This window comes from Durio zibethinus, chromosome 16, assembly GCF_047325235.1.
Source record: "Durio zibethinus cultivar Kanyao isolate XHJ-2024 chromosome 16, ASM4732523v1, whole genome shotgun sequence".
In the NCBI taxonomy this organism is placed as follows: domain Eukaryota; kingdom Viridiplantae; phylum Streptophyta; class Magnoliopsida; order Malvales; family Malvaceae; genus Durio; species Durio zibethinus.
The window spans coordinates 19,278,195-19,293,806 of record NC_143177.1 but is presented as its reverse complement, the minus strand read 5'-3'; the positions used below and the strand labels follow the sequence as shown (position 1 = coordinate 19,293,806).

The 15,612-nt window shown below is 31.0% G+C and overlaps 1 protein-coding gene across 1 annotated transcript; it reads left to right on the top strand.

The window, feature by feature from the left end:
* Nucleotides 1-11,873: 11,873 nt before the first annotated feature.
* LOC111298622 (putative F-box/FBD/LRR-repeat protein At4g03220) lies at nucleotides 11,874-15,238 on the top strand. The gene is made up of 3 exons (XM_022893348.2): nucleotides 11,874-14,043; nucleotides 14,266-14,439; nucleotides 14,552-15,238. The coding sequence occupies exons 1-3, from the start codon at nucleotides 12,997-12,999 to the stop codon at nucleotides 14,852-14,854; spliced, it is 1,524 nt and encodes a 507-aa protein (XP_022749083.2). The 5' UTR covers nucleotides 11,874-12,996; the 3' UTR covers nucleotides 14,855-15,238.
* The last annotated feature ends 374 nt before the right edge of the window (nucleotides 15,239-15,612 follow it).

The following is a 15,612-nucleotide window of genomic DNA, read 5'->3' as shown; positions in this document are numbered from 1 at the left end:
TCCCAAATTTTGAGTTGGATAATTGGAAAGTTATAGAGCTGCCTGCTACCTTTAAAACTTTTGAAAAGTAATGTATTGTGGAACTCTAAATCCCTAATTATTTTTAATAAGCATTAGGTGATCTTTTATGGTATCTTTATGTTTGTCATTTTAATAAAAGACTCAGAAGATGCTTCTGTATTTTTTCTATTCGTTTTCACTTTCATTCATTTGAATCATTCTTTTTTTCATTCTACCTTAATTATTTTTTTGTCATTTTATTTTTGTGTGCCAATATTCTCATCATTTTACCCTTTGTAGGGTATTAAATAATGAACATGAAGATAATCATGCCAATAATCTCGGATTAGATTTTAAAAACTTAATTTATGTTGATGACTTAATAATGAAAAATATTCAAATAATTACACAGTACCTCTTAATTTGTTAAAATTAATAAAACATGAAGATAAACCAATTAAACCCTACCAAAAAATTACTGAGTTAATGAATTAGGGGATGATTAAAACAAAAGAAAGGTTAAAGTTAGTACACCCCTTTCACCAACTAAAAGACAAAAGCTAGAAGAGTTGCTATGAGAATATATAGATGTGTTCACATGGTCTTATCAGAATATGTCAAGACTTAGCATTGATATTGTAGAGCACAAGTTACCTTTGAAACCAAAGTACAAGCTGGTACAGCAAAAGTTGAGGTGCATGAAGCCAAAAATGCTATTAAAAATTAAATAAGAGATGAAAAAGAAATTGATACAAGGTTTTTATATGTGCAAAATATCCTGAATAGATAGCCAACATAATGTCAGTTCCTAAGAAAGACGAAAAAGTGAGAATATGCGTTGATTATCGATATATGAATAGGGTGAGTCCTAAGGATAATTTTTTTTACCTCATTTTGATATCTTAATGGATAATACTGCTAGACATTCCACATTTTTCTTTATGGATAGCTTCTCAGGCTACAATCAGATCAATATGACCCAAAATGATATGGAGAAGACCATGGTTGTGACCATGTGGAGGACGTTCTAATATAAAGTCATGCCTTTCGAGTTAAAAAAAAACTAGTGCTACTTAGCAAAGAGTAATGGTAACTCTCTTTCATGATATGATGCATAAAAAGATGGAAGTGTATATGGATGATATGATTGTAAAATCTCATGAATGAAAGAATCATATAGTTAATCTTAAAAAGTGTTTAATAAGTGGAAAAAGTTCCAGCTGAAGTTGAATCCTGCCAAATGTTAGGTTTTATGGTCAGTGAAAGAGAAACTGAGGTGGACCCAGATAAGATACAAGCCATCCAAAACTTATCTCCTCTTTGTACCCTAAAAGAAATGCGAAGCTTTTGGGAAGATTGAACTATATTGCTCGTTTCATCTCTTAACTCACCTATAAATACGATCTTATTTTCAAGTATTTTAGAAAACATGATCCGGAAGAATGGAATGATGAATGCCAAGAAACTTTTAATAAGGTTAAAGAATACTTGTCAAATCCACTTATATTGGTACCACTAGTTTTAGAAAAGCCTTTGATTTTGTATTTAACAGTACATGAAAAATCAATGGGATGTGTGTTGGGGCAAAGAAATGAAACTAATAGAAAAAAATAAGCAATTTACTTCTTGAGTAAAAAGTTTACTGATTACGAGTCCAAGTATTCAACATTAGAGAAAATATGTTATGCATTGGCTTGGGCAACATGAAGGCTTAGACAATACATGCTTTATTATGTTACTTGGCTAATAGCAAAGTTAGATCTTATTAAGTATATCTTCGAGAAACCTTTATTAACAAGAAGAATAGCATGGTGGCAAATTATGCTTTCAAAATATGATATTGTTTATGTGACTTAAAATTCTATATAGGGGAGTGTAGTAGCTGAGCTCCTTGTCGATCGTGCAATCGAAGATTATAAACTAATGAATCTGAATTTTTCTGACGAAGATATGATGGCCATTGAAGAAGATGAACCTGTTGAAGAGTCTTAGAGAATGTATTTTGACAGAGCAGCTAATGTTTTAGGCCATGGTATTAGGACAATTTTAATATCTCCCAATAGGCATTATTATCCCATCACGGCCAGGGTGAATTTCAATTGTACAAATAATGTGGCTAAATACAAGGCCTGTGTTATGAGTCTACAAGTAGCAATTGAAAAGAAAATCAAAGTGTTAGATATGTTTGGAGATTTAGCTTTAGTCATCTATCAATTATGAGGTGAATGAGAAACAAGAGATTTCAAGTTGATTCGATATCATAAATACATCTTTGAATTGGTTAAACAATTTGAAAAAGTTCAGTTTAAGTACCTGTCTAGAGAAAAAAACCAAATTACTGATGTACTGGCTACTCTAGCTGTAATGGTCAAAATATATGTAAATACCAAGATCTAACCCATCAAGCTAGATGTGAAGGATGAACCAGCACATTGCTCAGATGTCAAAAAAAAAGTTGATGAAAGTCATGGTATCATGACCTTATCAATAGATCAAAAGTCAACAATTTTCAAAACATACAATCAAAAATGATAAAAGGACTATCAGAAGGTTAGCTGTAAGTTTTTTCCTGGATGGAGATATCCTCTATAAAAAGAGTCGAGATTAAGTACTCTTAAGGTGTGTAAATGTAACTGAAGTAAATAAGATTATTGAAGATGTGCATGATAGGGTTTATGGGGCACATGCAAATAGTCATAGAATAGCTAGACAAATTATGAGGGCCAGTTATTATTGGTTGATAATAAAAAGTGACTGTATTGATTATGCTAGAAGATGTCATAAGTGTCAGATTTATGCTAACAAAATCCACGCTCTTCCATCAGCATTACACATTTTAGCTCTTCCATGGCCATTCTCTATGTGAGGCATGGATGTCATTGGTCACATTATTCCAAAAGCTTCGAATGGGCATAGATTCATCTTTGTAATGATTGATTATTTCATAAAGTGGATAGTAGCTGCATCGTATGCTAGTGTGATCCGATCCATAGTATGTAAGTTTATAAAAAAGAGATAATATATAGATATAGGCTTTCAGAGATGATGATTTCTGATAATACCAAAAACTTAAATAGTAAAATGATGAATGAAGTATGCACTTAGTTCAAGATCCATCATCATAATTCGACACAATATCATCCGAAGATGAATAGGGCAATAGAGGCTGCAAATAAAAATATCAAAAGAATCTTGGAGAAAATGACTAATACTTATAAAGATTGACATAAAAAGTTACCTTTTGCCTTGTATGCTTATAAAACATTAGTCTGAACATCTACTGAGGCCACCCTGTTCTCTTTGGTATATGGAATGAAAGCTGTGTTATTGGTTGAAGTGGAAATTCCCTCGTTAAAAGTCTTGATAGAGGTAGAGTTAGAAGAAACAGAATGGGTTTGGAATTGCTACGAGCAGTTGAACCTTATTAAAGAGAAAAGACTTACAGTGCTTCGTCATAGTCAATTGTATCAAAAAAAGATGATGAGAGCACATGATAAGAAACTCCACCTTTGTCACTTTAGGGAAGGAGACTTAGTGCTGAAAAGGATCTTTTCAAGTCAACATGATAATCGAAAAAAAATGGACACCAAATTGGAAAAGGCTCGTATGTGGTGAAAAAGGCCTTTTCTGATAGGGCATTGATTGACAGAGATGGACGAAGGTGATTTACCTACTTCAATAAATTCAAATGTTGTAAAGAAATATTTTACTTTAAAAAAAAAGAAAGCACTTGAAAAAAAATAAAAACAAAGTGAAAAAAATGACATATCTAAGCTGAAAACCTAAAAAAAGTTACTTGAATACGAAAAAAAAAATCATCAAGAGAAGATCGTACAACACATGGGCAAGTGTAGTTTGACAAACTCTGAAGAATCAAGGAAGCATCACATTCAGTTTAGAAAAAGAATGTGAGAATATTTTGTTTATGACTATCTTGTGATTATTATTTGGGTACCTTTCTTTTGACCCAAGTACTTTTATGGCCTTGCATTTATTATCAGTCTAATGAAATATGCTTTCTTTCCTTTAGAGATAACGCCTATCCATTTTTTTACCTCATTTGATATCTTTGTTCAGCTTATAAATGAATAAGAGAAATGTGTGATTGTATTTTATTTGTCTTGAACTTTAAGTGACAAATAAAAAATATCTCAATATTACTTTTTAAAAGTTAACAAAGGCAGATGACAAAGGACAAGAAAAGCATGACAAAACATTGATGTTTCAGACTTCGAAAAAAGAAAAATATTATTGAGAAGGAATACAATAGTTAAAAACAGATTGGTCATATGACGATTCTTGGAAATTTTGATAAAAAGAAGCAAAAGTGAGAGATTTTGAGAGCCTTTTTACCATAATTTTAAATGAATAATTTTGATTATATTATATACATTGCATGTAGGGCATTCAGTACATACATCATGAACAGTTTTAACAAGGATAAGGATTTTTCAGTCCATGATAAAAACAGAATTTTGGTCTTCAGGTCAAGGTATTAATGAAACAAGAGATTTCAAAAAAAAGGAATTTTCTTGTTTAAAGATGAAAAATTAATTTCGAGAAAAGATGAGAATGTTTAAAGTTGTTGAGCCTTTGCTTAAAGGAATTTTTTCCAAAATAAAGATTTTTTTTTAAGTTGTTGAGCCTCTACTTAAATGAGCATTTTCAAGATAAAATGTTTAAAGTTATTGAGCTTCTGCTTAGAGAAGCCTTTTCAAGATGAAATTTTTAAAGTTATTAAGCATCTGCTTAGATAAGCCTTTTCAAAATGAAATTTTTAAAGTTGTTGAACCTTTACTTAAAGCCTCTTTTTCAAGATGAGATTTTTTTTAAAGTTGTTAAGCCTCTGTTTAAAGAAACTTTTTAAAGATAAATTTTTTAAAGTTATTGAGCATTTGCTTAGAGGAGCTTTTTCAAGATAAAGTTTTTTTTTTAAGTTATTAAGCTTCTACCAAGAGAAATTTTTTTTTTCAGATTTTAAATTTTCAAAAATTGTTCAGCCTCTACCAAGAAAAGGTTTTTTCTTTTAGATTTTAAATTTTTAAAAGTTTTCAAGCCTCGAGTAAAAGGAGCATTTCAATTTGATGGGAAAAGCCTTCTGATTACTTTAAATCCAAAAAAAAAAATCTCTCTTTAGATTTTGGATAAAATTGTTATCATTGTCTTTGCCTTATTCTTGATCCTTAGTAATGTAATAAGAGAGGTAGTTGTAGATACTAAATTTGTCTAAATTTTTAATGAAGTTTTGATTTAAAATTTATCGGGTATATTGAATTCTCTGGGCTCAAGGCTCGATTTCAATTCAACTGGGCTTGAGATTTGATTTTGATTGGGTGCGAGGCCCAGTTTCGTTCTTTAAGCCCAAAGCTTGCCTTTTCTTTTATTTATTTATTTTATTAATTAATAAAAAATAAAATAAAAAAAGACAAACAGAAAATATAAACAGAAGAAGAAACAAGGGTTAGTGCCAATGGGTACCGTGTACGGTACCACTGGCCACCCACGCCCTATGCTCCAAGCCATTATGCCTTATCCACCCTTGCACCCAGAACCCTTAATGGTCACCTACCCATACCCTGCACCACCCCAAAGTCCCTAAATTACCGTTGTAATACCTACCAAGTTTGGACAAAACAGAAGAAACAAAAGAGGTAGGGGCTAGTGCTTAGGGTGCCATACACGGCACCACCCACCCCTGTAAGGTCCTGTGCTATCTACCCAGGCATAGGATCATGATTGGAGCTCTATAAATAGAGCTATGTGCTAGACCCAAAAAAAAAAAAAAAGGAAAAATAAAACCCTGCCAAAAAAAATGAAAGCATTTTATAAAAAAACAAAAAAAAAATCAACAAAAACTCAGTTCCCTGGGAACGGGGAACCCAACGTCGAGAGCCCCTACAAAAAAAAATCAATCTAAAAAAAAATGCAAGTTAGAATACCAAAAAAAAAGTTTGACTGAAAGTTAGAAGGTAAATATAAGGAATTTGGGATCTTTTTTTGTAAAAAAAGAGGTTAGATATGAAAAGAGAAGGTGAGAGGAGTTTATGGGTGAGTTTTGAGATTTTTCGATGACTAACATGGCAATCAAAGTTAACTAGTGGCAAGGAACATGGCGGTCGATGCAGCAGACGGCCATCGACCCTTAATCTATCTAAAAAAAAAAAAGAGAATGGAGAAAGGTTTTTTTTGGAGAAAAAGGAAGAAAATGTTTTGAAATTTTTCTTTTTTTTTTACTTTTATATAGAAGGCTAGCCCCAAAATGATGTCATTTCATTTAAGGATCAAAATGACGTCGTTTTAAACCCAAGATTTGTGTGTCATCCCACAATTCAACCTGAGGCAGTGCACCCGACCCGAAGATTTGGCTTCCCTTAACTCCTGATCGGTCTAATTGAACTGGGTTAGATTGGACTAGACTGGTGTTGAACCCTCGATTCGTCGAACCAACCAAATCAGCCTAGACCGGTATTGACCAAATCGTTGACCAGTCCGGTTCAGGTAAAAACAAATTTTTTTTGAAATTTTTTTATTTTTTGATTTAAACTTTATTATTAATATTTATGCATGTTATAATGTTTAAATTTGTTAAAATAAATTTTTGTTGAAATAAATAAAAAATAAATAATGATTATATAGTTAAATTTTTTTGGTAATTTTGTTAATTTTAAAAATAAACCTAGTGATAATTAAAAAATAATGAAAATTAATTTTAAAATAAATTTTATAATAATAATACAAAAATAATAAAATTGTAAGAAAAGAAAATTTTTATTCGATAATGAGATTCAAAGGTACTCTGAGTAGTGATACCTACGAAATCTCTAGGTGAGAAGATTTTTTAAAATACTATTATTGTATTGGAGTATTTATAAAAGTTTTTAGTACAATAAAAAGTTTTCTTTTTTATTAATAAAAAAATAAATTAACTAATCTATTAAAACTAAAGTGACAAAAAAATAGGGAAAAAGAAATTTTATTTGATAATGAGATTCTAAAAGTATTCTTATTAGTGATACTTTATGAAATCCCTAGATAAGAAAATTTTTCTTTAAATATTACCAGTGTATTAAAATATTTATAAAAATCTTCAATATGATAAAATTATCTCTTTCCATTAATAAAAATAATAATTTAATAAAAAATAATAAAGTCAATAAAATAAATAAAATGTGTGTATCAACATATTATTATTTGCATTGCATACATGACATTGTTTTTACGAAAAATAAATTCGAGCATGCGAAGATAGGATTCTAAGGTATTCCGAGAAGAGATGCCTAAGAAATTTCTAGGTGAAAAAGAATTCTTCTAATATTACTAACGTACTGGAGCATTTTAAGAATTACTTTAATAAAAAAAATTCTAATTTATTTTTATTTAATAAAATTTGAATAATAAATCTCTAATTAAAAAAATGAAAAACCAAATTCCAATAAATAAAAAATCAAGGAAATTATTTTTCAAACACAAAAAATAAAACTATTTTTATCAAAATCAATGGATAACACATAGTTAATTGGTACTATTTTAAATGAGCATTGTAGGAGTGCTAATCCTTCTCCAAGTGTAACTGACTCCCAAATCCATATCGTTTTGCAAACCTTAAAATTATGTTTTTAACAAATTTTAATTAATTTTAAGATTTTATTAAAAAGATAAAGTTTAATAGGTAATCAATCACACATAACTAAAAAAGATTTGTGACAATTCTGTATTTATTTTCAAATTCGTCGGACAACCCCAAAATCCTTAGACAATGATCATATAGTTTAAATTTTTCATTGATATTATATGGATTTATAATCCTATAATTAATACACGAAACATAAAAATTATTTTCAATTAGTATATGTGATTTGTAAAATGTATATAGCTAGTCAACGGGATAATTTATTTTTATCATATTTTTATTTCCATGGCGCTATAATAGAAAGGAAGGAGCTTCTTTTCAAGGTCCATCTGAACTCAAGCTTTGTGAACTAAAATTCTAAATGCATTAGTGCGCTAGCCCAATGTACGGAGTGTATCTTTAGCATAAGGAGATGATTTACCTAAAACAAAACTTAAAAATAACGTCCAGCTTATTAGAAAACGATTGAACAAGAGTTTGGTTGGATGTCATGTACATTACAAAGTTAAAGAACCTTTTAGAAATTTTTATACGATAAATGAAATCCTTATTTCATGCCAGAAAGGTTAGATATTATATGTGAGGTTAATTTAAGCATCTCAATTACAATCATTTTTATTATAATATTACAATTATTCAATTATAATTAAAAAATTATGTGAAGATTTATCATTTATAAGAGTGAACTTTACATAATATTTTGATGGATCTTACAAAATTTTAAAAATTAATTAATTAATTATAATATAATTATTATAAGTAATATACTCTCGTTATTAATATATCTAAATGCCAATATGATGATCAATATATGTTTTCAAACAGTGAATCTGACTTATATTTTTTAAACAATGAATTGACTCAAAATTTTTCATTGGTTAAACCTTTTAAATTCAAGATAAAGTTTTTGTTATGAGCCAAGACTCAAGTTATAGATCTGTGTGTGGTTCCTAAATCAAAGAATGAACTCTTTCGATATTTTGAGATCAGCCTTTACTCGAAAAAAATATTCAGACTCTCAATAGAATAGATTAGATATTATATGTGAGGTTACTATGCCCAAGTCTTGATATGATTATTAATATACGTTTTCGAACAGTTAATTTCACTCAATTTTTGGTCAAATCTTTTTTCATTAGTTAAAGCCTTTTAATTATAATTTTGGTACTGGAACTTTTGAAAAATGTATGTATTGGTATTTAAAACAATAAAATAATATAATTTACATCCTCAAATTTTAAATAACATATCACTGTAATTCAAATTGTAATATGATTAATTTAATTTATCTATATAGTATCTAACCAATATAATTTTATTATATACAAATTATTTGTTAAATAAAAACGCTAAATATTTTATAAAAACTTCACATGGTGTCAAGTGATGAACAATAATTAATTGATTCTAGAGAAATTTTTTTATGGTTGAAGAAAAATATATATTTTTACTTTATATTGAAAAAAGATATTCATAATATATGTATTAAACATATAACTTGATAATATTTATTAAACATCACATATATAAACTTATATAATTAACAAAACTAAAGTTTGGATCAATATAATATATAATTTGAAAGTTTAAGTATAAATTGTACTTTTTATTTATTTATGTATCAATTTATAAAATAAAATTCAATTACTAAAAGTATAATTAATTGTTTTAAATTCAAGGTAATGGTTTTGTTATGGACCGAAACTCATACTTTAACAAGGTACTTAGACACTCAATAATACAAATTAGATATTATATGTGTTACTATGCCCAAATCTCGATATGATTATCATTTGACTCACAACTCTTTCTCCCTGTTAAAACTTTTAAACTCAAGGTAGTTTTTTTGTTTTTCGCAAGCCGAAACTCAAGTGTCACATCTATGCAAAATCAAGGTAGTGTTTTTGTCACAGCTAAAACTCAAGCTTCATTCCTGTGCGATTCCTAAACCTGAGAATGGACTATTACAATGTTTAAGGTATCATTTACTCGAACAAAATGTTAAAATCATCAAGGTGCTTAAGCACTCAATATTTCAAAATCTATCCACCCAAGTTGCTACACAATCACACAAGCTCGCACAAGCTGCTACATAATCACATTGATAGAAAGTTAGCGAAAAAAAAAAGAATAAGAAGAAAAGAGTAAGACGAAAGTATAAATATATTACTTAATGATTATTGTAACAAATGAGGTGGAATGACATTCTTTTGTGTAGCTGAGGCCCCTTTACATCAATGGTTGAAATTGATACAAATTGACGGAATTTCTAGGGTCCTATTTTAAACAAAAGAGTTCTAATGCTACAGGGGTTGAGGCTTTTAGAGAGTTTTACTCAGATGGGGCTCTATCTTGGTTTATGAGGTTTCAAGCCTTATCTATATAGCCTATATAAAAGAATCTCTAAGGCATTCTTAAGCTACCACTGTCTTTTTTTTCTTTTTCTTTGGTTGTTGTATCTTTGACTCTCATACCGTAGTAAAGAATCTGTGTTTTGCATTAATTGGTTCCTCAAAATTTTTTTAAAATTTTTTATTAAAGCCTTTTTATCTTCAACACTCTCTTTTTAGTTATTTCCACTCAATGCAAGAAAAAAATTACAAAAAATTTTAAAAATTGAGAAAAAAGGAAAACTTAATCAGATAACAAATAGGTCTTAATTTTCTTTCTTTATTTTTTTCATAAAAAAGAAAAAATTGCTTTGTTCTTGTTAAAAGAATTCTCATTTGTCAACCTAATACAAGCTTCTCAATCCTACCCTTTACAAAATTTCACCATATTACCCCAAAATAACAACAAATATATTAAATCCTAACCTAATCACATTGCACATCATCTTACGGAGCAAAATATTTTAATTTTTACATACAAAAAAGCTAACACTTTTGAAGTATGTCTGCATGATGAAGCATTCATTACTATAACAACAGATATCCTCCCATAAGAAGGTAAAATCCTAATTTCACACAATTTTTTTTTTATCTCAATTCATTTAAAATAGTCATTATATTTTACGACTTAGATTATATTTCTCTATCTCCCTATGCAAAGAATGATATTAATGGCTATTTGCGACTCTCTTACTTTTCATTGCTTAATGACCAATACAAATGTCAATCATTACACCATCTTGGTAAGTAATTAGATATATACTATAACTGTATAACATAACAAAACATACATTCAAATTTTTCACTAACCTCTTATTATATTGTTTTTATTGTATATTCCAAACTACTGTCAAAAACATCTATTGAACAACAACTTTTCCATTACTTTATCACTTGTTTAAGATAACAAATATTGGACCGTACATTACAATAGTAGAAACAAAACATTCTCACAAGAATGGAATTAATTTGTCATTGACAGCCACCTAAAGATTGACAATTACTGCTTATTTGCCATAATAGCACAGAATATCTTTCAAGTCATTATTTAATAAATTATCCTCCAACAACATCAAAACAAGTAAATTTAGATATCTCTCCTTTTAAATCTTTCTGACTCTGTTATGACATTCAAGTTCTTAGTTTTTTTTGTATCTTCTCACAACATTTTATACTATATTTATCTTCATAATTGAACTGCATGAGCCATTTTCTTCATGAACTCATAGAAATCTAATTAATCTCTTTTATTTATTAATTTCATAAAACATTTTGTTTACTGCAATGCAGTCAAAAAGTATTACTTTTGAGTTATCATCAAACAAGAAATGATCGATTTATGCAATTTTATTCAACTCCTTGCTTTCTTCCTCTCAAACTACATCATTCTTCACTTAGAACCCTTCTTAAAATATTTCTCTGTACACATATTTTGCTCTTTCTTCACTTAAAACACTACTTGGATTTCATGTTGTATGTTTTGCTTTTTTTTTTACTAATTTATTTTATACGAACTTTTATGCACTTATATAACCTAAATAGACATCTTTTTGTACAAATTAACTGCTCCTTACATTTAAAGCATTAACCGATTAAAAATTATATAATTTTTCTATTTAATAATTAACATTATCTATTTAAAATTACAATTATCTAACACAACACACACAAACACACACACACATACATATATATATATATATATATATAATCGATCGAGACCAGGCCCCATATACTAGTTTGTTATAATGCTCGTGCCTGAGCCTTCCAGATTCTTCCGGCTTCACGCATCTGAAATCTTCTTGATTGCCCGCTCGCCCATTACATGCATCGCTCGTGCCTGGGCCTTTCAGATTCTTCCAGATCCCGTGTCCTCGGCTTTCGGTGCTTGTTTGGGCCGTAAGTGTGGGACAACATCCTAATCTTTCTAACTCTCCAGCCCAATTTCGCTTAAACTACAGCTCCTGCTTCAATAGAAGCTTTGGTATTCTTAAACTACAAGTAGAAGCTTTCGCATTGAACCAGCGCACTAACCATGACATTTTAATCAATTTCAATGATAATATAGAGTAAAACATATTATAAAATTAACATGCGGTGAAATATTTTTCTATTTATTTATTTAAGAGATTCCAAACAAACTCAAACCTTCTCTGCCATTCTCAACTTAAACTGTTGCATAAAAAATTAAAAACAAAAATAAAAAGTTAAAAACAAAAAAAAAAGAATAAGACAAGAGTATAAGTGTATTATTCAATGATAACCCTCTATTTATAGCTGTGAACCCCTTATATCACAGGTTGAAATTGAGCCAAAAGAATTGGCTCTTCTAGAGTCTTACATGGACCGAGGAGTTTTACACATCCGCCCTTATGTCACAGGTTGAAATTGAGCCAAAAGAATTGGCTCTTCTAGAGTCTTACTTTAAATAAGAGTCCTAATGTTACATGGACTAATGTTACATGGACCGAGGAGTTTTGCACATCTGGGATTCCATCCTGATTTAGATGGTTCTAAGCTTTATTTGTTGCAGTGTTCTCACACTTAAAGTCCTCCTCGTTGCCCGCTTGCTTACCATGGGGCTCGATCCCATGTCCTTGGCCTCTATAGCTTGATTTTGGGTGCGGGCCTTACACACCTGGTCTTTTCGGCTCAACCTCCCTCAAAATAAAATTACTGCTTCCTCGAATATAACCTGTAGCTTGAACAAGCGCACTAACCATGACATTTGAATAAATTTCAATGATAATATAGTTTAAAACATACTACAACACTAACATGTGGTGAAATGAATTTTTATTTATTTATTTATCTGAGTTATAATTTGAAACAAACTCAAACGCTTTTCTCGTTTTCATCTCACTTCACTCTTTTGAAAAATTCAAACCCTAGCCTCACCGTTTCTCAAGACAGATTTCAGTGAAAGAAAAAAAGTTGGAAAAGGAGAAAAAAAAAAAGGAAAATACCAACGTTTCAATGGAAACAAGATCTGCAAAGCGAAAGAAGTTTTGGTTTGAAGGCGAAAACGGGATTGACAGGATCAGTGATCTTCCTGATGTTGTTCTCCATCACATTCTTTTCCATCTTCCTATCAAAACCATAGCACAAACCAGCGTCTTATCTAAAAGATGGAGATCTTTGTGGTCATCCTTCCCTGACCTTGACTTCACCTCCATTAACCCAATCGGAGCTCCTTCAACAAATATCAAGCCAAGTAATGAGAAAAGATCATTAACGCATTCTTGGTCTGCTAAACGAATGGACTTCATTAGCCAGGTATTAGCTCTCCGCGACAAGCATTCGGATCTAAGGATCCTTCGTTTCCGTGCTTCTGTGAGTTTTTCACGTCTAAACGGATTGATCCGTCGTGCCATAAGGCAAAATGTGCAGGAATTAGACGCTGAGGTGGCCACGGATGATTATTTTAATTTTCCCCGAAGTGTTATTACAAGTGAATCTTTGCGGGTCTTCAAATTGAGATCTCGTTATCCTGGTTTCCGCTTGCCTCCACAACAGCTTATGAAAGGTGGTTTCTGCTCACTCCACACGTTATCTCTTTCCCGCGTCATTTTATACAGCCAGCCCTCTCTCTTGGATTTGTTTACGGATTCATCATTTCTTCGCCTCAAGAAGTTGAATCTCGATGCTTGCTTTGGGTTGAAACATCTTAAGATTAGTTGCTTAGCCCTCGAAGATTTGACCCTAGAAAATTGTTTCCAGTTACATTCCCTGGATGTTTCCGTAGCCAAATTAAAGAGATTGCGAGTTGCAAGCTGTTTTGACGCTTATTGTGATGAGAGTTGGGTGAAGATTAATGCTCCAAGCCTCAGAATTATGGTTTGGGAATATAACGCCATCACTGAAAATAGCTCCTTAGAGAATTTGATTTCGGTGCATGAGGCCTCCATTGGTTTCTTTGTACTTCATGAAGATGCAAGTGTAGCAAAGCATCATAGCATATCTAATCTTTTATCAGGACTCTCCCGGGCACATTGCCTAACACTTGAAAGCAAATGTGTTGAGGTACATTTTCTTTTCAATTATTGATGCATGGGGACTGTCCATGAACACAACTAGTAGTTATAGAGTGTAATACTTCTTAATTAAGTTGATTTATTTCGCCTATATGTTACTCTAAAATGTTTACCATTGGGCTTATGCATCTAACAAGATTTTTTGGAAACAATATGAATTTATATTTAATACATTATCAATTACATGACCTGTAACTTTTCAATTTAGCAGATGTTGTCCAGCAAGAATTATATCACAAATATGTTCAGCAATCTCCAATCTCTGGAGCTGAAAACTTGCCTCAACAAACATAACGTTCCCGGATTAGCCTATCTATTCAAGAGCTCTCCCACATTACACACTCTAATTCTCAAAATCGTAAATGATTACAAGATTGAAAGAAGAGTAAGTGCCACTAAGTACTTTCATTTTTTTCATTCATGTTGGATATAAGCTGCCTATTTCATGTTCAATTTAATTCACCTGTTCATTTCATCATTTTTTCACTAATTTTCAGAAATGGAATAAGGACTTGTGGGACATGGCTACCTCAGAGGAAGAACAATTTTGGGAATCTCAAACCCAGACTTTAAAATCCTTCCTAAACCACCTTAGTGTAGTAAAGATCCATGGATTCTTAGAATGTGAGAATGAAGTTAGTCTAGCAAAGTTCTTGTTGAAGCATGGAAAGGCCTTGCAAGAAATTACTCTTTTCTCAGGACACTGCAACTACAGAGATTCCCTACGAAGACAAAAGATTAGGTCACAAATGATGGGGTTCTCCCGGGCCTCTTCTAATGCTAAGATTTTATTTCTCTAGCCCTATCTGCAAAGCAAAGAGTCCTAATGTTACTGATAATTAAGGCTGTTAGTTGCATTCCGATGATCATAATTGTTTTAATCAAGCGGGGTCTTTTCAATTATGTGGGAAGCAGATGTTTGAGTTTGATGTAGATCTGCGGCATCAATGGGCATTAGAGGCTTTATAGTGACTTAAGCTAGCTAGCAACCAATTTTTCTCAAGAAAGTGAGTTTCCTCAGCAAATTTCTCAGCTTCATGGATTGTTAATTTTTCACGGTATTTATACAGATAGATGAAAGAAGAGGCTGAAAACAGATTCCTGATTGGTTGTCCAATATTATTCAGTGAAGTTGTTGACTACTCAAGACACTTGTTAGACTGTCAAGTGGAGCCATTTTACAAATGTTGTAATGCTATTGCACAAGAAGACAGCTTTTCTAACAACGACGTGCGGTAGTCAAGAATTTATTAGTTTACAAAATCACCTTACACAACCATGTGTTGAGTTGACAGTCAGTTCTATTTCAGAAGGGGCCAATTTGGGGCATTGCTATTTGCTTGGAATCAAGTAATGTGGTTATAACTTTTTTACGTCCTCGAATGCATTCCGAACCTGTTTTCTTACTCGTTGCGAATAACTCGACCGGGAGCTGTCATGTCTCATTTTCAACGTCAAGTTTTTGGGGTCTCATTTTCAACATTTTTTGGCATGCACATTAAACTTTTTTACCCCAACAAAAAGGCAAATTAATTATGAGTACAGTGACAGTAGAAAT